General features: G+C 41.0%; 1 protein-coding gene across 6 annotated transcripts in view; it reads right to left on the bottom strand.

Annotated features, from left to right (window-relative positions):
• Sorcs1 (sortilin related VPS10 domain containing receptor 1) overlaps positions 1–20,176 on the bottom strand; it is a 510,611-nt gene that overhangs the window by 36,801 nt on the left and 453,634 nt on the right. For all 6 annotated transcript variants that reach the window (XM_060390928.1, XM_021648752.2, XM_021648751.2 and 3 more), the window contains exons 19-21: positions 9,469–9,655; positions 3,848–3,981; positions 2,443–2,566 (exon numbers count right to left, since the gene is read on the bottom strand). In XM_060390928.1, the coding sequence (XP_060246911.1) occupies positions 2,443–2,566; positions 3,848–3,981; positions 9,469–9,655 (445 nt within the window). The remainder of the gene's footprint in view (positions 1–2,442; positions 2,567–3,847; positions 3,982–9,468; positions 9,656–20,176) is intronic.

The raw sequence follows: 20,176 nt of genomic DNA on the forward strand, positions 1-20,176 counted from the left end.
TTTCCCTCATCTTAGTGTTTCTGTAAGGATTAAATACAACCTCAGCAGCTAGAAACAGGCTAGGGAAAGAAGCTGAATCACACACACACCCCCGCCACACACACACACACACACACACACACACACACACACACACACACACACACACTGTGCATGGCCATGCTGTAGCCTTCTGCTCGGCATCCCTCACACCCAGGTTTCCTTCTTTTTGCTGTCTGAGTTGACCTAAGTGCATCAGACAGGAAGGAAAGGAAAAGCTATGACATCCCACACTGAGCCAGCTGTTTTTGCAACAATATCCTTAGGCCTTTCTGTCTTCAGACATGTTCAAAGTTGCTTACAAATTGCTCTCTGGTTTTGAAGGCCAAGTTGACACAACAAGGAATTGAAAAAGAGAGAGAGAGAGAGAGTCTCTGAGAAAGAGAGCCTTGAGCCTCAAAATACAATCTAGAGCTACATTATGTTATTGGAACTGGGTTAAATTGATACTTGAAAACAAACTAATCTAACTTTTTTTCTCCCATATTAACTTTCTCTCTGTCACTTTCTCATTCTTTCTCCTTCTCCAGTATGTACATTATTTATATAGTTTTATAATCTTATTTTTTAAATTTTAATTTCCCATGATACATATGTACTACTTTCGTATTAATAAAAACACAGCTTTCCCATCTATGGTAATGCTTAGTTCATATCCAACTGACTAGCTTCTTATATAGAAAAAAATTACCAAAGTGGGATCAATCTGTAAGAACTGTTTTTATATCTCATTTTCAAGCAATAATACTACCTTCCCACTTCAGTAAATTTTATCTCATCTAATATGTGAAATATATTCAGTTTCCCCAGGTATCACAAAGCTGTCTTGTGTACCTGTTTCTCCCACTGACATCCAGCCCATGTCTGGCCTGTGGTAACGGGGGCATTTCTATTGCTTTCGGTCTGACAGAGTTTACTGTTGTGGATGGTGTGCAACATATTTTGTTGCTGTTGTTGTTTCAAGTACAGATTTGTAAAAGAAGTTTTAAAAGCATTTGGATAATGGGAAGGTTTTTTTAAAAATGGAATTTAAAAAGAAAATTTCTCCGAATTAGCCATTTTCTATAATAAATGGTCTTAGTTACTCAAATACCAGGAAAAAAAATTGTAACGAGTTACCTTTAATCATGATGAAGCCCAGCCCAGCCTACCCACGGGATTGAGCTCAGGGTTCTCCTTCATGCACCAGAAACACCCAGGGTGCTAGGACATTGCTTGAGTAGTGAACCACATTCTCTACTGCACAGCCACAGACCATCCCGGCTCTTTCTCAGGAGAGTCACCAGCTGGCCCTGCTATATCCACTGGAGTTGGCATGAGCCATGAAGCCAGCACAGGTACTGGACACAGTTCCAGAGAAGCTGAGCGGATTGCTACACTCACTGTCCTTCATTCTCTAACTTTGGGGTTTCGATCTCTGTGTGTTGCATTCTTGGGGACTTTCTGCATTATGATCCATTTCATGTCTTTTCCTGGGAAAAATTATGTCTGAGTCTTTTAAGAAAAATCCTAAACTTAACTTTATCTGGCCACTATTTGGAAGTCTGCCTTATTCCCTGGAGATCATTAAGCACAGATAAGCACACAGATAGATGAGGCAATTACTCTAGGAATATTCTTGGGGCATTTGCCCCTGAGCTAACTCAAACAGTATAATTGGTTCAGGGTAAACAGAGATAATTGACAAACTCTGAGTGGCCAGGAGAACAGGTTACAGATTCAAGGTCTCTTTTTATTATGGGCTTAGAGCTTTCTAAAACTGTAGTTTAAAGTTGGAAGGTCATACAGGGTTCAGCCCTGGAGGAATAAAACTCAGTAAGTAAGACACATTGACTAAAATAAACTTTTCCCACTTCATTGCATAGATGATAAAACATATAGTAAAAGGAGTTATGTATTAGTATTTGTTATTCACAAAATGAATGGATCAGATATTTTCGGTTTGCCTGGAGTGCTCTCAAACTACAGACATTGACAGCCTAAAAGCGGGCTGTAATATAACAAATGAGTGTGCTTTGGAGAAGATGTTCTTTATATTATTTAAATTAGAGTAATAGGGCTGAAAATAATAATAAAATCTGGTCTGTTTGTATTTTCTAATTGTGATGGAATTTGTAACCCTGGACATGTAATGAAAAACTGAAACACATACTCTTTACCACTGGATAATCATTAGTCTGTCTTTGTTCTGTGAAACTTGTGTAAATAATGAAGCTCCTGGTTGCTAGTAAGCCAGAGCTGCAAAATTCCCGACCATCATCCCCTTCCTCCCTCTTCCCTCTCAGGCTCCTCATCTACCTTGCCCCATTAGCAACCACCCACTCCCTGGTTGTTAGCATCAGGGGACCAAGCACATCATCTGAGAATGAGGATCAAGGTGCCTCAGCAAAGATGGGCACTCACCATAGACTGCGATGGTCTTTGTGTCCTGCAGGATGGCGTTCCCAGCTGAGACCTGCACTGTGATGGTATTCATTCCTTCAGAAGTAAACTTGAATGAGATGCTTCCCTCCAAGGTGATCAGGGGCTAAAATACACAAGGATATAGAGTGAAGGGAAAGTTGGGGTTACTGTTGAAACAGCCTCTGTCTCTGAGTATCACAACATTTCCATATGCTGGACAGATGCAGACTCATCCTGGTGTGCCACCAAATAATTGTCTATGCATTCCCATAAGCTGGAGTCCAGGCAAAGGCTATTGCAGAATTCATCATAAGTGATTCTGCATCTTTCCCGGAAATTGACTCCTGTCTGCTGATTTCATCCTGAGTCAGGACTGGGACATAAATATGCCTAATAGGCCCTTCCTAAAAGCAAGGTATATATATATGTATTTCTGCTCATATCATCTCCTACCCAGCAGAACTTTTAATCCAATGATGAATAGATAAATGAAGACTAATCATGAGATAAATGAAGAATAGAAGATTCAAATGTATGAACAAGCTCTGTGAATTTCTAAGCTTTCTGGTATTCCCCTCCAGGATAAACTGTTTATAGAGCCTGGGAAGACAGTAGCCCTGGGCACAGAACGGGACATCATTTGGGCAGGAGTGGCTTGTGTGATGTCCTCTTAGCCGCACTCTCCATAGCTTCTTAGAAGCTGCTGCTATGAAAACAAGCACTAATTGGATTGTGTTTTGAGGACTCGAAAGAAAAAAAAAATGTGTTAGAAGAGTGTGCTTATAATTCAGTCAGACACTTGTATCCTAGAAGAAAAAAAAAATTAGCTTGCCGACCTCCCTTGGCTCCTTCCTCACAAATACTTCTCTTCTGTCCTTCTAAATTAGTTTTAAAATCAAGATTCACACTATCTGGTAGCAAGAACACTAACAACCTGTCTAAAGGGCTCATCAGCCGTCTATTGAAAATTTGGCCTTACTTTTTAACATGGGGAAACAAACAAAAGAACTTTAATTCTTTTATTTTCTAGCAATGGCTTCCACATAAATAGCACTCCCATCATGGCCTCCAAGGAAGAAGGTCTGGGTGGTGGGACCAGCTGGAGAATTTCTGCTTTAACCCTTGAGAAACAGCTGCAGTGCTAATGGTCACCGCAGCGAAAGTTCGCCTAGAGAACACTAGTGGAGAAGAAGCCAGAGATAGAAAGGAGGGAGCTAGAAAAGGTAGACGGAGGAGATAAGGGAGAGGAGTGAACCTGAGGAGGTTTGTGAGTACACCTGGCTTGTTCTCCTGGAAGCTCAGGCTACATCAGGACTCACAGCCACAGGCCATCTCATTCGCTTTGGCTCCATCGAGTGTGGACTGGGCTTTGACTGGCCACTCTGCGGAAGGCCGACTCACTCACCTCTGTGTTGTTCCCGTACCACCACACGTAAGTGAGGGTGCCCACTTGGCTGGGCCAAAGCACCGCAGTCGCATTGACCTCCTTGTTCTTTGTCGTGACAAAAGGAAGGGACAGGTGCACATGCTCCAGTGGACCTGAGATGCAAGAGAAAGAGGGCCGCAGAGAGGGGAAGGTTTCTTCAGCTCCACCTTCTCTGCTCCGAGAGGACCCCCATGCAGCCTGGAAGCCCCCAAACACTGCAGCCACGTTCTCCAAGAGAAGGGCTTGCTGATTTTCCTACTAGGAGAAAAGTGCATGCTAAGAACAATCATGCATTATAACCCAAATGACCGTCCTGTCTACTGGGTCTAAGTTATGCATGTGGAAAAGGCAAACGTTAAGTAATTTATGAAGCCTGAACACCAACAGCTAAAATATAACATTTCATAATTTCTTTCCACAAAGCTATGTTTTCATAGATAAACTAGGATCTGGGATCTCTGGAAGTGCATGTTAGAGTTGGGGACACCCAAAGCCGTGAACTCCTCTTTAATAATTGTTCTTATTATGATTTAGAGTGTTAAAGATAAGGATATGTATAAAGGTGATTGTGTCTGCACATGAGAAAAAAAGCCATCAGCTCAGGCTAGCATGCGAGACATTGGTATCTGAACTTGGTTTAGGCTTGCCTAGAACTGAGCTGCATACAAATGGAAAGTGAGTGCCATGTAAACAGGTTCCAGGAATGGGGAAATGCATTTAATTCTTGTGATCACTTATTATGTAGCTCTTGGACTCCCCTAACCACACAGCTTTCCCCCAGAGTGCTGTGCCTTGGTCTTCACAGGGCTCTTTATTTCCAGATCTTTCTAAGACACTTGAGATGCTCATTTCAAGCAGACCTTCCTCTTTGACACTCTCTGATTTACCTGGTCTGAGTTAAATGAATCAAAAGCAAGTGGCTGGGGAGGTAGCTCAATGATGCAAGCCCAGTGACCTGAGTTAGGTCCTCAGAGCCCATGTCAAGATGAAAAGAGAGAAGACTACAAGAAGCCATCCTCTGACCTCTACATATGTGCTTGACATGTATGATCCCAAACTCACCTTTCACAGACATACGCATGCGCGCACACACACGCACACACACACACACACACACAGATAATAAATCAATTTTAAAAGACTATTACAGCTAGGTAGTCTATTCTGGAAATCCCAGGTTCATCCAATAGGAATTCTTTTTCTCTGTTTCATAGATGAGCATTCATGTTTTCTTTTTTCCAAGTTAGACTATCAGAATAAGGGCAATGTCTAGGTGTCCCTGTGGCAATGGTGATGTGGAGTTGTTACTGGACTGGGCTAAGCTCAATGGCTTTAAGTGTTGTTGGGCACTGGGTATGATTTAAGATGCTGGAAACAAGCGACACTTGCTGGAAATGAGGTAGTGTGGAAGGAAGGGCAGTGAACATCCAAAGCAGAGTTAGGGCAGAGGCGGCTGCTGCTGATAGAGTGTTCAAGGGGAGCTCCTCAGAAATGGCACCAGGCAGCAGTGAATTGCGTGAGAGACTGCACTGAGTATCATCTGCTGGGAAAGTTCCCGGATGAGAACACAGTCAGTGAACATGTCCTGAGGAGCTGTGCCTGCCGTGCTGACAGGAGAATAGAAAACCCAACAGGCATGTGAGATGATGATGGACAAGAATGCAGCCAAGGACTTCCAAGAGGTGGTGAGGATACAGCACATGATGAAGCTCTCAGGCAGGTGTGTGTGTGCATTGTAGCTTTACCCTTGCTTGTAGTGTGTGTGTGTGTGTGTGTGTGTGTGTGTACCTAGAAACAGGTATGAAATCCATACTGCAACTTTCTATGGCCTTTTGCATTCACTTACTCTCTACTCTTGTAAAACACCTGATTCTCATTGCCCATGACCCCATACTTTAAAAATGTGTAATGCGCAGAAAGTGAAACTCCTTGCTCTGAGTATCTCTGGCTACGTGCTGAACAAGCAGGCAGATTGGTTCAACCACACATGTACTTGTGATACAGAAAAAGGACGGCAGGTGGCGCTGCATCATTTCATATCATTGGAAGAACCAGAGAATTTCTTGTTTGAACTTGCTTCTTTTGCTCAGACTTTCTAGAATGTGCAAAAAGGCTGAAATCTTTGAGAATGAAGTGTGTGTGTTTGTGTGTGGGGGGAGAAGGGGTGCTTATTGACTATTGTGGCCTAAACTCTTAGACTTATGTTCTAGAGCTATGTAATCAATTAAATCCTGCAAATATATTAAAAAATAAAAATGAAAAAAAAACCCACTGGAAGTAAACACTATTCAAAGTGTAAGGAAGAAATATAAAAGTAGAACTCAGTAGACTTCAGTGTTTTGAAGGATGTTACAATGTCATGTTTCCAGATATGATAATTTACTAGGTGTGAGAAACACTCCAGATCACAACATGTATATCATTAATACTGGGGCAGGTGATTTACTAAACCATACTTCATGTGACTCTGATCTGCCATTTTTAGGCCAACAGGACTGTGGTGTCAATAGTTGCAAAATCTCATGATTTTTTTCAAGTCCCACATGTCAGAGCATGTGGCCGTAATGGTAGGGGCACACTGGTCCTAGGTGGGGAGAGTGAAAGAGATGGCTCTGTGTGGACTGAAGCACCCAGATCCTTTATTATTGCTGTTGTTTATTTTCCATTCTGTAGGTTTACAGGCACTCCAGAGGCCCTCAGCCCTAAAAGATGGCCATGAAAGGCAGCCTTCTCACCGGAGATCCTCATGCCCTCGAAACTGTCTGCCCCATCCAGCCAAAGGCCTGAAAGTCTGCACCCAGTGTCTCTGCTACTTTGCAAACTCACACTAAAAAAACTTTGATTCGGAACTAAACTGCTTTTCTTTTCTGGTGAGTGGAGGGAATGTGTACTCACGGGACTCCTTGGGAGGCTTGGGAGGAAGGTGAGGCAGGAACAGGAGAGACCTGACAGCTAAGAATTGCTGCTAATCCTCGGCTAGCTCATAGCTCACTATGTCTCAATACATCTGAGCTCTGCGGTCAGGGAAAAATCAAATTTGATTTAAGTGGCAGAATGTCACCTAATTTGCTTGATAGAATTATTGGCTGCAAAATGTATACCTTTTAACAGAGGAAAGAACTTTGGCTTCGAGAGGAGTGTGATTATTCCGTGCCTTTGGGTTCCAGCTACAATGCCAACCCATTCTCTATCTACATACCCTGGACCTCTGACACCCCAAACAGCCATGCCACCCTGGCTACTTAAGATGCATGGGAGTGTGACTGTCAGTGTAAAATAATGCCAAACTCCAATTTTTCCTATCATTGTTTTTGTTTTTTTGTTTTTTTTTTTCTTTTTTTCTTTTCATCTGGGAAAAGAGGCTTTGGTCACCTATGTTATTTTAGGGTGTGTGCAAAGATGAGCAAAGCGATTCTATGGAACAGGGTCCTTTAGGAGAGAAGCTTGAAAACACCTGCTGAGATGAGATTAAGGAAATGGGACTTAAATGCATTCAAGCTAACTGTTTCAAACATATCCTACTTCAATACAATTAGCACACAATAGCTAATTCTCGTCCCCCAAGGCCAGGCATAGAAAGCAACACAGTATATAAGGAATGCTTACCCAACCATTCAACCAAAGTGACTCTAAAAGATTAAAGTCAGAATAGAAACATTCTATTGTGAATAATCTCCCGCTAAGGTTAAGGCATTCTATTTTATCCAAGTAACTATTTGGATAAAAAGAGAAAATTGCATACAAACAAAGATCTCCTTTCTTTTAAGACTAAAAGCTTCAGCAATCTTTAATTCATTGAGTATAGCTGAGGTCTACATTCCTCTCCAGAATTTGGTAAACCTGGGCTTCTGGGGAGAGGTGGTGGGTGACTTGGTGGATAAGAACAGGTGAGTTAATGAGGGATAAGAAGGCTGAGTACCAGGACTAGATGGGAGATCCTGAGAAATGTGGCTGAATTTTAAAGTTATACTGACAATTGTTTGGAGTATGGAAGATCTATTTAAAATTTGTCAGACATGGAATACATGTGTGGTTCCTAGGAAGAAGAGCCTTTCAGCAAAAAATCCCCACAGCCTAACTATGAGAGATAGCAAGACCAGATAAAGAGTCATTCTTGACAAATAAACCGTTACTTCACTGGCAAATTGTTTTGTTACAGATATTGTTTGTGATACATTTTTGAGATTTTAAGATTTTTACAAGCCTGCCATCATTTTTATTCCCATAAATACAGTAAGTAAGGTATTCCGTCTTAGGTCTTAGGCTGGGCTGCAAAGTGTAGAGTGCTACAGGCAATAGAATGGAGTCTAAGGAACATGTCAGGAACCTAAAATACTCCCTTGCTCCAGGGACTACGTGGAAAAAGAGCATTGCTGGTAGGCGCTCCCACGCCACGGTCATCACTGACAGCAGCTGTAGGCATCAGGAGCTGAGACAGTAGCCCTACCTACTGCATGATGCTTTTCAGAACTCAGGTAATTCACACAAAAAGTGTGTGGTTAGTGCAAAGGCCAGTTGGAACACACAGCAGGAGCTTGATAAAGTGTAACTAAAAAGAGGAAGCTTGGGTAAGCAAACAGGGAGTTGGCTCTAACTTTGCTCAGACCCAAAGAGGGGAATGTGTTTCTTTAAAGCACACTCAAGACTGTGCAAGGTACAAAGATGAGTCAGCACACCACACAAGCTTCTGGCCTTCCTAAACAGCCCCATCCTTTTCACTGGAGCACAACAGCTCTTTTTCCAAAAGATGTTTTTGTTGGGATTTTCTGCCTTCCGTTTCATTCCATAGGCCAGGTGCTGGGGAAAGGCATGATGCAATGACCATCCTTAATACTTTTGCCTTTGAACTTGGAATTTGAAAAAGGCCATTTATACAAAACAACATATTCCATTTTTGCATAAATTATTTTTGTAATAGCAATGCAAATCCTAGGCCTGTTGGAAGAAACCTCAAACCCACAATTTCTTATGCCATAAACTTACTTCATTTAAATTACAAGTCACTGTTTTACTATGCAACTCACAACTTCAAATTCTTTGATTGGAAGGGAGGGTATTTAGGAGTCTTGGAGCTGATTCCTAACATAGAGCATCTCTTACACTACATCATCTTCCCCTGAGGTCATCTTCTCTAAAATAATAGGTCGGTTGCAGATCAAAACTCAGGAAATACCTTTTTAAAGGAGGAAAAGACTAAAATGATTATTCCTGGTAGGGTGCCCCAATCTTATGGGAGAGAAATCCTTTACTGCAAGGACTGAGTTGGTATTTGCATGGATTTCAACCAGTTCTGTCTCAAAAACAGAACAAGAAACATAGGTTTTAAGCAAGAGCTCTGAGCATCAACCAAAGGTTGTTTGTATTTCTCCGGAGTGTTGGAAGAGGCAGAGGCAGTGAACTGAGAATAATTTGGCTCTGTCCAGAGTCTAAGATTTTTCTTTACCACACTTCTTTCTTCTTTTTCTCTCTGTTGTTTTACTTTCAGTTTCCCTTCTTAAAGACATCCCCTATACTTCCTTTACATAGGACAGTCTGCATTGGATTTTTTAAAGGGCACAATATTCAGTATATGTCATAAGTCAACAACAGTAATAACATACAAGTTACATGTAAGTACAGGACGGCGCTGTCAGACCCCAGACTGTTGTCCACCTGCACGGTCACTCGGAAAATGCCCACATTCTGATAGACATGCTTGATTCCATCTTCCATGGAGCTGAGGTTGACATAAGACACCGCAATGCCATCTCCAAAGTCCACTTGGATGAGTGTCCGCTGCACATCACCCTGCAAAACAGCCCAGTGTTAGACGGAGAAGAGTTGCTGCTTAGCTGCTCTTGTCTGGTTGCTGAGGCTCTCTTACTTCCCTCCTGTAGCTGAGAGCATCTCTCTGCTATGATGGCATCCCTGTAAAAATTAAGCAGTTTGCGAAGAATTCTCTCCAAGGCCAAAGGACACCGACTATCACATTTTCAAGGCATCTAATGTTAAGTATTTGATTACCAATTTTAATGTAATATTCAGTTAGTTGAAAGGCTTTATAACTGGTTTTATCTGGCGTGGTCAAAGACCATCTCATAGATCTTCAAAAACCTCAAATTTCCTCTTATTTCCAGTTCCCTAATCTTGGAGAAAGAATGAAAGGATTCCTTGCCTGACACCTGACATGACAATGAAACTTAGAATTATTTATGAAAACTATCATTAATTCATTTTTGTTCATTTGTTTTCTTTTAATGAACACAGATTTTTATCTCCTATGTTGCTCAATCAAAAAATTTTTGTGATGTCAGCCTGGAGAGAAGAATAGGCAAAGTTCACTATCTTCATAACTGAACGTGAAATGTAGAAAGCTTCACCGTTTACTGAAGGTTAACTCAGCGAGGAAGCTACAGCTCCAGGATTACAAACCATTGTCCGGATTTCCCATTCATTTTTGTAGGTGAGACTCAGCACTATGGCTAAAGCATTGAAGTTTTCCCTCAGCCTTGAATCCTAGTCACCACTAACAGGTTATATGGCTTCATATAAATTATTTAACATCTCTCTCTCTCAGCTACCAAGCCTATGATATGAACAACAGTTCTCCATCTTAACTCAATGAGTTGTTATAAAAGTCACATGCATAGTAGTTTACACAATGCTATGCTTAAATACCTTAAATAAATATTAAAATGAGGCTATAAAAGACACACAATATTCCTTTAAATCTTATTTTAGATAACCTGATGTTTTAAATTTCTCATGTGTAGGCAGGAGATGAAGCCTGCATTTTAAAAACCCTGTAAAAAGAAAGGGCCTTTGGAATGATGGCTTATACATTCAATGAACAGTGTTGCTTAAACTCAACTGGGAAAATCAAGTTTCCTTCCTTTAATACCTACTTTTTTTTTCTTTTCTTTTCTTTTTTCTGATAGCCTTCCACATTTTCAGGCAAACAACAAAACACAAAATAAATCACCCAAAACCTTTGAACTAGAAATGTATTTTCGATTAAGTAAGGTTTATGTGGTATCATATCTTTTGAAAAGGCCACCTCTAAAATAGTGACATTTAAAGGATTAGTACACAGAAAAAGGCAAAGCAGTTCAAACCCTATGAGTGTATGTGTATGTGACCTACAGCTTCAAGCTATGCCCAGAAGCACAGTGTGGCGTGCAGAGTAGCCGGTGCTCAAGCAGAGCGAAGCAGAGCTTTCAGTAACATCACAGACTGAACTCTTCCCTTGGGTGAAAAAAAAAGAAAAACACCTCACTCAGGCTACATCACAAATATCCACATGCTCATACATTGTGTGGTTCCTGGAATTCCCTTATCTAATAATACAAATGCCAGCAATCTTGCTAATGCAGCTGTCACATGGACAACTCAGTGGATTGATCAATCTTTTCATTCTGCTCCTGTTGTGTTTCTACTTCTATGTTTTCTCAGGTTTCAGAGTCATGGAGAAGTCAACCACAGGTGTAGGTGAGGGAAGGGAATCCAGATTTTAAAACAAGTATCTGAGGTAAATATCAGAAGTGGATATAGTTGCTTGTGGCTTTAAATGAGCTGTAGAAATTCCACTGGAGACAAAGGAGTGTGAGGCAGAGTTAGAGCAGGCACCATGAAGGTCCACCTTTGTAAGAAAACGTGTAGCACTGGAGAAACGCAATCTTCAGGCAGCTCAGCTTTAGCCTCTGAAGAGAAAATAGGCCACACAACTCAGAAGAATAAGATTTTAGCTGCTGCTGCTTGATCCTGCAATTTCTTGCCCTTCCTGTCTAGTATTCCTCAGTTCACTGGACTTCACTTAGGTCTTGTAACTGTCTTACATAAACCTTCTCCTAAGGGACAGAGGAGATGGCTCATAGGTAAAGTATTCTCCATGGAGCATTAAGACCTGACTTTTGATCCCTAGCATGTAAAAGCTGCCACTGCAACATAGATCCTAAACTTCAGCATGGGATGTTGCGGGACAAGGGTATCTCAGTCTTTGTTAACAAGCCAGCTTAGCTAACTGGCAAGCTCTGGGTCTGACAGGAGACCCCGTCTCAAAAGGTAAGAAGGTATGATACCTTATGTCTCTGTAGACAAATACACACACATACAAGAACATGCACTCAGGCCCACAAAAACACACACAAAAACACTCACTTACGAACACATATATACAGACATATACACGTGCACATTCATGTATACACACAAACTCACAGACACACACAAAACACATGTAGACACATAAAACACTCATATACAAAAACACATATACACACATGCACATGTATACGCATATACACATACACACAGACATAAACACATAGAACACATACATAGACATACATACACATGCATACACATTCATATACACACAAACACACAGATACACAAATATATATAGACATACAAACACACATACAAACACATATACAAACATACACACATACAAGCACACATATAACCACATATACACACAAACAGACATATAAACACACAAATACACACATAAACACAAACACACTTCCCTTGCCATGTCCTGTTTGTCTACTTGTCATGATGTCTTTTTGGCTCAACAGCATTCTTAGTTCTCTGCTTGTGATAATGCTCTCCCTGAGTGTGAACGCGGTCGCTCAGTGCTCACACTAGTAGTGCGTTAGAAATAAGGCACTATTACAGTTGGCTTTTATTACTGAGAACTCTGAAGGCAATGGCATGGCATAGTCTGATTAAACAGGAAGTAGTGGCAGGCCTTTGTGCCTGAGAGGATAAGAATGTCAAGGTGCTGTGTCTTACGACAGATGACCTCACTGCAGGTACAGCTTGGTCTGCTCAGTGGAATGAATGGGGCCCCAAGCTTTGACCTTCAGGAACTCTCAAAACAGTGACTACATCACTGATTATTTTTGCCCTCATCTGCTATCATCCTTCAGTTTTCCTAGGCTGTAATCTCCACATGAGGCAGGATGCCAGCCCTCTTTAGATAACAGTAATAAGAACAAAGCAATGATAGGCTAAGTCCCAGATAATCCCTTGCCTGAACAAGCTGGCGCACTCATTCATCCATTCAATCAATCAATCATATACTGATATTATAGAGTATCTCGTACAAGATGCTTGATGGGAAAATCCAGGGAAGTAAATAACTGCAATAACACTGCAAATGTAATTAGCGCTTTTAGGACTTTATGGATCACTATTGAGATAGATTCACATTAAATAACTGCACAAAATTTAAAATTTTAATATGGGGTTAATTATAAGGACATCTAGGTACATGGTGTCAAAATCTTGTGCCATATGGAGGTATAGAAAGTTACTCTGATTGGGAACTTCTAGGAAGGACTCCAGAGCATGAGAGCTAGGACCTGAAGGAAGACAGCAAAGCAGAGTAATGAACCAGGTGGGGGTTACGGAACGCAGGCAATGAGAGCATGGAAAAAGAGATGGTCATCAGCACATCAGCATAAGGAGATGAAAAACTGGATAGATCAAAGGATAGTGTGAAGAAAGATTATAAGAATATGCTATAGACTGGCTAGAGAAGATAAAGATCAGAAAGTTAGCCCACAGGACCATCTTTCCTCTAAGTACAATGGCAAGACAGCAAAATGTATTCAGCAAGAGTGTTGAGAAAATGGCATGGTGACACTTTTCATTCAAAATGATCACTCTGTAAATCACGTGGAGGGGGGACTGAAAACTATCCTAACATGCAGGAAGCCAAAGAGCTATATTCCAGAGTAGATGATAGTGGATGGGAAAAAGCTTTATCAGGAGAGAGAGAGAGAGAGAGAGAGAGAGAGAGAGAGAGAGAGAGCCTCTGAAAACTGTCTCTGATAGTCCATGGTCTTGGGACCAGTAATCTGAAGGTTTGTTATCAGTATTTCTGAAACTAACTTTACCCTTAATGCAGATAGCCAATTACTCTCCAAGACCCGTGTGCTTCAAGGTCCCTCAGGAGGATGCTCAGCCCTGCCATAGTCCAAGAAAACCCGCAGATGATGTTGGGGCTGTGCCAGATGTTGAGGCCCTCTTCCCAAATGTTGTGTTAGTTTTGCTTGTATTTGCATTTGTTCAAAGATGAACTGACTACAATATAAGCTTTTTAATTTTTATTTGGTTATATGAAGGGATGATGAAACTTCACAGAATTCAGAGCTGGAGAGGCTAAGCATGTTTCCATAAGACTACATAGAACTCAATTCAGTTTTGGTGGACCGGAACTCAGTCCCCAGGTTCTGTGATGCACGTGGTCAGAATTAGCAGCTGCTTTAGCTGGGTGTGGTGGCTCATCCCTGCCTGCAACCTCAGCGCCTGGAAGTGTGTGGCTCATGGATTGTCATGACTGAGTTCATCCTGGACGTGTGGTAAGCTTTAGGTCAGTTTTGAGTACAGAATGAACTGTGTCTCAAAAAAATAAAAAAAAAGTAAATATGACCTGTTCTAGGAAAATTAGGTATTAGGAAATACTGGGGTAAACTGTGTAATTCCTAAGGGCTGTGAGTTGTTAATGCTTGATCAAGGATGCCTGACATAATGCCTGCAGATAATTTTTTGCGTTCAATGCCATTTAAATAACATACATTTCTATGTACTTGTATTTTTAAATTTAAATTCTTCAAATATCAGTAATGCACATACATCACTACTGCCTCTTCCTCCTCTAGTCATTTCAAGCCATTTGTTTCTTCCAAACTTATGACCTCTTCATCTTTAATTTTATATGCATATATCCTATACACACATACATATACATATATACTGAGTCAATTTATCATTGTCCATGTGTATATGACTGAACACTTAGGGTCAGACAAGCAATGTTGGACTCTCACTCCTGGAAGTAACGCATTCTCCCTCTCTCAGCAGGCATTATCATCTGTGGCCCTTCATCCTGGCATAGGACCTTGTGGGGTTTCCTCCCCCTATGTTAGCATGTCAATTACTGTGGCCGTTAGTGCCAGTCTTGTTCAAGTAGCTATAGTGTTGAGAGTTTATAGGTTGATTGTATTTGTGATTATATTCTCTCATTTGGCTACTAAAACTTCTGGGATAAAGAAAAGGAAGATATGATTTCTATTAGACACAATGGCTGGAAACCAATGCATGTAGAAGTCCAATAGATGTTTAATGTCATATAGCTAATTAGAAAGTGTAAAAAAAATATAGCATTATCTGGGGTTTAAGTTGTCTATTTAGCTCAGCCCTCTGTTAGACTGAGAGAAAGGTGGTATCAAAGATAAAATATCACTTTCTGGGGCTGGAGAGATGGCTCAGAGGTTAAGAGCACTAGCTGTGCTTCCAAAGGTCCTGAGTTCAATTCCCAGCACCCACATGGTGGCCCATGACCATCTACAATGAGATCTGGTGTCCAGGCAGAACAGTGTATACATAATAAATAAACCTTTAAAAAAATATCACTTTCTATTCTCCTTTCAATCGATTCCCAGCTTTGACCATTCTTTCTCCTCCATCAGCATAGTTATTTAAATGAAGACAGTTTGGTGTAAACTCCAGAATCCATACTTTCTGTCTGTTCTCCCATGAAATAGTATAGTGTTTAAGGGATAAGGACTGTAGAGACTATAAGAGACAAGAAGTACTCATAATGAGCATCCACAAAAATCTTGTGTGTACTTGAGAGTTACTTCAGCTCAACAAATCAGAAAGTCTTCATGTCCATACCTGGACCTGGACCAAGACCAGCAAATACAAGAATTCCTCACCCCCACTGCCTTTTGGTCATCTGGAAATACGGGCATAGTCACAGAACAGATACAAGCTCAGAGGAAATGCCTGAGAAAGGGACAAGAGCCACATGGAGTCCGTATGGGGATACTCCAAGGGTTTCACTGACTACTGAGACAGAAAAACAAATTCATCAAGTGGCCACCATAAAGCCAAGATTAACCTGAGCAAATGGAAAGCGTATGAACCCATCAGTTCCTGTAACAGGTCGAGAGAAGAATGGGGAAATAACAGCATTGGTGAGTCAGCACTGACAGGCGCTGACCTGAAGTGGAACAGTGAAAGGCTCCTGAAATCATCAGAGATTCAGTGCAGACACTGTGTTGTGGTCTGTGTTAAGAGTCTGGTCCATGCACAGGCTGCCTGGGGATTTGCCTCAGACTGCACAACCTCATGTTGCAGGAGCTTGTAGATCTGAGACAAAAATGCAATGTAGAGAAATAACTTGTATAACCGAGTAGCATTCAAAATAGGCAAAAATAACACAGGATCAGTTTTATAAGTCTGAGCTTTGGAGTGAGAATATAAATGCTTGATATCTTTTGCAATAGAGTGAAACAAAGGGCAGAAGGACAACAGCAAGAGTGGAAGAGAGAGTAGATGAGAGAAAAATATGAAATATTATAATGTATAAGGAGATAGAGGTCATATTAATACAATGTACATTGAAAATAAATTTGTCTCTATTACTGTGCATATTCAAATATGGAATAAATTATGGAATACATGTAATAAAAGATACACTGATTAGTACTGGAGCTAGAATAAGCTTTTGGTTTTGGAATCTGTTGTTATTCTAGTGCTCTTGAGACCATAGATTAAGATAGGAAAAAGAACGTAAATTAGAATAATCTGATATTTTACCCTTTTCTTCCTATTGCTGAAGATATTTAGGCAAAGTAAAGCCACTTATGATGGATTGAGAAACCTAGTACAGCAGTTCAATGGTTCCTTACCTTCAGATGGGGCTTACCACTAACTGGTAGAATGAGGGCATGGGAAGAAGTCTATTTCTTTTACACAAGTGAGACCTGCACAAGGCTGAGTGTGCAGTGGTAATGCACATATGCTCCTGCTAAGGCATCCACTACCACTCACTAAGAGTGAAGACAGAAGAGTTCTAGAACTTTTCTTGTACCAGAAGTAACAACATTGCCTTTCTATATGTATCTACTTAAGTGTTAACCCTAAAAAACTTAAACCTGTCCAAATTTTCCTGGAATCGCAAGTTTGAGCCAGATTCTTCTTACTTATGTTCAGACCTCCTTCATACTACTCATTCAAAGAAGGTGTGAAACTGCTCTGATGCACCCCTCCATCCGATGGCAAGGGATAAGCTTACCTATACAAGAAAAGTCACAGCCTGATTAATGGCCAGACTTTGAAAGCCCCTTCCAACGTTCAGGTGCTGAAAACTGAATCTCAGTCTAGTACATGGAGCGGCTGGGCTTTGGCCTCATGAATGGATGGATCACTGTGACTTTTGCAGAAGAGAGCTAGTTGTTATAAAAGTGGATTCCTGTAAAATGATGAACTTGGCCTGTTTGCCCATTGCAGGGATTCATGTTCTTGAGTGTGCCAGCGTTCAGTGGCTCTGAAGCACACCGTGCTCAATGGATTCTTGTTTTTCCTGTTCTGCCACAGAAACATAAAGAAGCCTCTCACCAGATGTGAGATGCATCTGGTTCCCAAACTTCCCCATCCCTAGATAAAGAAGCCTCTCACCAAATGTGAGATGCATCTGGTTCCTAAACTCCCCCATCCCTAGAACTGCATGAAATTTGTATCTGTTACTTGTAAATTACCTAGCCTGCCTCACTCTGTGACTGCAGCACAAGGTAAAGACTAAACTGCCAAAGCCTCTGAATGTGTATCTGATTCTTCAGAGAACAGAGATGTGAGGGATCCCAGTGTCATGCACCACATGTTTTCAGATACAATAGGAACTGCATAACAACATCATGACAACCCCTGATATGTGTCATCACTGAGGAGGAAAGCAAGGGGAGCCACACTGGATGTCCCCATGTGATATTTTCTAAGAGTAAACCAAACCCTTCTTGCCCAAAACACACCAGTCCCAGATAAGAGACATTTTCACTTGCCATCACTTCTTTACTCAAGTGAATTTTTAGTCCCTTGGGCTTTCTGTTCAAGAGATCCTGCCAGATATAGAAATCTCAGATTACTTCCCAGATCAGCAGAAGGTGCTCCCAGTGATCTCCTTAACATTATGCCCTTTGGACTCTTCAAAGCAGAGCTCTTAACACCTCAGAGATGACCTCACACTCCTGCATAGTGGCTAAATATGGCCAGTTTCTTTCTAGGGCCTGTTCTGAGAAGGTTTTCAAAAGCACAGATATCTTTCCAAATACATAGGCTCGCTGTGTCTCTTTGTAAGCAAGGTAATAATGAGCTGAAAGCCTTTGCCTAAAGGGTAAACAATTACCATACCACAAAGGTATTATTTTACCAGAAAAATCAGGCATGTCTATGCTAGGGTGCCAGAGAGATCACACCAGGACCACCAAATCAATCATATTTCACCTCTGAGGATGGAGTGAAGACAGTATGCTTTCCAGGCTCTTCCCTAAAGATTCTGATTTTAGAAATTTGCTCAAGTAAACATTGAAATGCACCCAGTTCTAATGTCCAGATGAAAAGCTTCCAATAGGACCTTCACAAAATGGTTTGATCCTTCACTTGTGACTGGTCTAAAGCACCATATCTTTTGCTTAAAAGCCCATTCATCCTAATTTACTTTTTATGTCTTTTGTGCTCTGGGACGGGCTTGCAATAGAGCAGAACACTCAAGGCAGAAAGAACCAGGGGCTTCTGTGAGCAGACAGACAGAGGCCTGTAATTTGAGGCTTCTTTATGCTGTGCAGATACTCTAGGACATTAAGGACTTTTGCTCTCTTAGTACCATCGCACAGTGGCTTTAGGATTTTTCTCCATAGGCTTTGGGAGAAAAACCATGGGACTACTAAAGGACATAAATCTTATAAATGTTTTTGAATGACATTTGAAAATCACTCATAAAGCAATACACTCAGCTATGTAATAAGAACAAAATTAAGTTTTTTTAAAAAATGAGTGGTAGGAGAATTCCTTTAGGAATAAACCTGTGCAACTAGCTTTTCCTAGTAGTAAGATATGTACTGGAATATCAGGTTTATTAAAAGTAAAATTTAAAAAAGTAAAATGAGGAGAGGGAGGAGAGGCATGATTTATTCACTAGAGGTATGTGCAAATGCATATAATGATGAAAAAATAAAACTAAAATTGCACATAATTTTACTACACACAAATTATGTTGTTAATATAATTTGATATTTCACTAGAGCTATCTCACATGGACATACAACCACAACGGCATCAGATCCATGCTGCTTTCTCATTTTGTTACCAATGTTTTAAAATTGCTTTCAAAGTTTTGTGCCTACCGTCACTGGTCACTGGACTGAATTAACCAAGTTACCCATACAGATGTGGAAATTCTTCCTTGGGAAGCTGCTAAAATCCCTTTCCAAATTATTAGGCTGCAGTGAATTAGAAGTGAGGTCTGCAGAGGTTCAATATGGAGAGAAAGATATCCTAACAATCGCCACATGTGACATTCTGTTAGGAAAGCCAGGGAAGTGTCTTCTGCAATACACTGCACATTAGAAAGCTTGTTTGAACTTTCCAACAAGGGAAGCTATTATCTCAGCTGAAGAATGATTCTCTTGTACAGAAGATGGCTGTCCTATTTAAATGAACAAGCAGCTCTGGAGGAGATATATGTGGGGCAGTGAGGGAGACTGGGCACACCCCCTATGCAGTAGATGTGCTGAATCATACATGTGAACAGTGGGGTGACATGTCACAGCTAGATCACCATCACACCATACTTCGTACAAATGGCTCCCAACTTTTTCACTTGTAATTTCAAGGTGGGTAGAGACACAACCCTCATTGTCATTTGTGTTTCAGATAAGCTGGGATTGCTATATGATTCTTGAAATTTGGAGTACTGGAAAAACACAGCTATGTCAACATCTCTTCTGGATGTTGGAGAAGCACCAACATTTTAGGTGAAGATGAAAAATTGCATTGAAGTGTTGCTGTCACATGGAGGGTGTACAGTTTCACACCAGAGGTGAGTGAGGTTTAGGATTGAAGACCTGGGGCAGGGAGATGGGGTGTGGATGGAAAGCTGTGTAGGTAGGCGGCTTGGAAGATCACACGGTGGAGTAAGGCTGTGATCCTGCGGTAGCTGCCTCCCACGAAGGTGCAGTTTGATGCTAACATGGTGAGGCCTTAACAAGCAGGGTAGGAAAAGCCAAACTGAAGACTCATTTGAGCAGACTCTGGAATGTTCACTGAATTGTTACTCTCTCTAATAAACTACGTTTCTCTCTGTTGCTTCTCAAGACAGACAATAAAAATCTGTCTCTTGCTAATGAATATGAACATTCTGATATATGTGGTCCAGTTTTTTTCTGATCAAATTTTATTTTTTTAATTATTACTGATTACAATTTGTTCACCTTGTATCCTGGCTATAGCCCTGTCCCTCATCTCCTCCTGGTTCCA

This window comes from Meriones unguiculatus, chromosome 1 (assembly GCF_030254825.1).
Source record: "Meriones unguiculatus strain TT.TT164.6M chromosome 1, Bangor_MerUng_6.1, whole genome shotgun sequence".
In the NCBI taxonomy this organism is placed as follows: Eukaryota; Metazoa; Chordata; class Mammalia; order Rodentia; family Muridae; genus Meriones; species Meriones unguiculatus.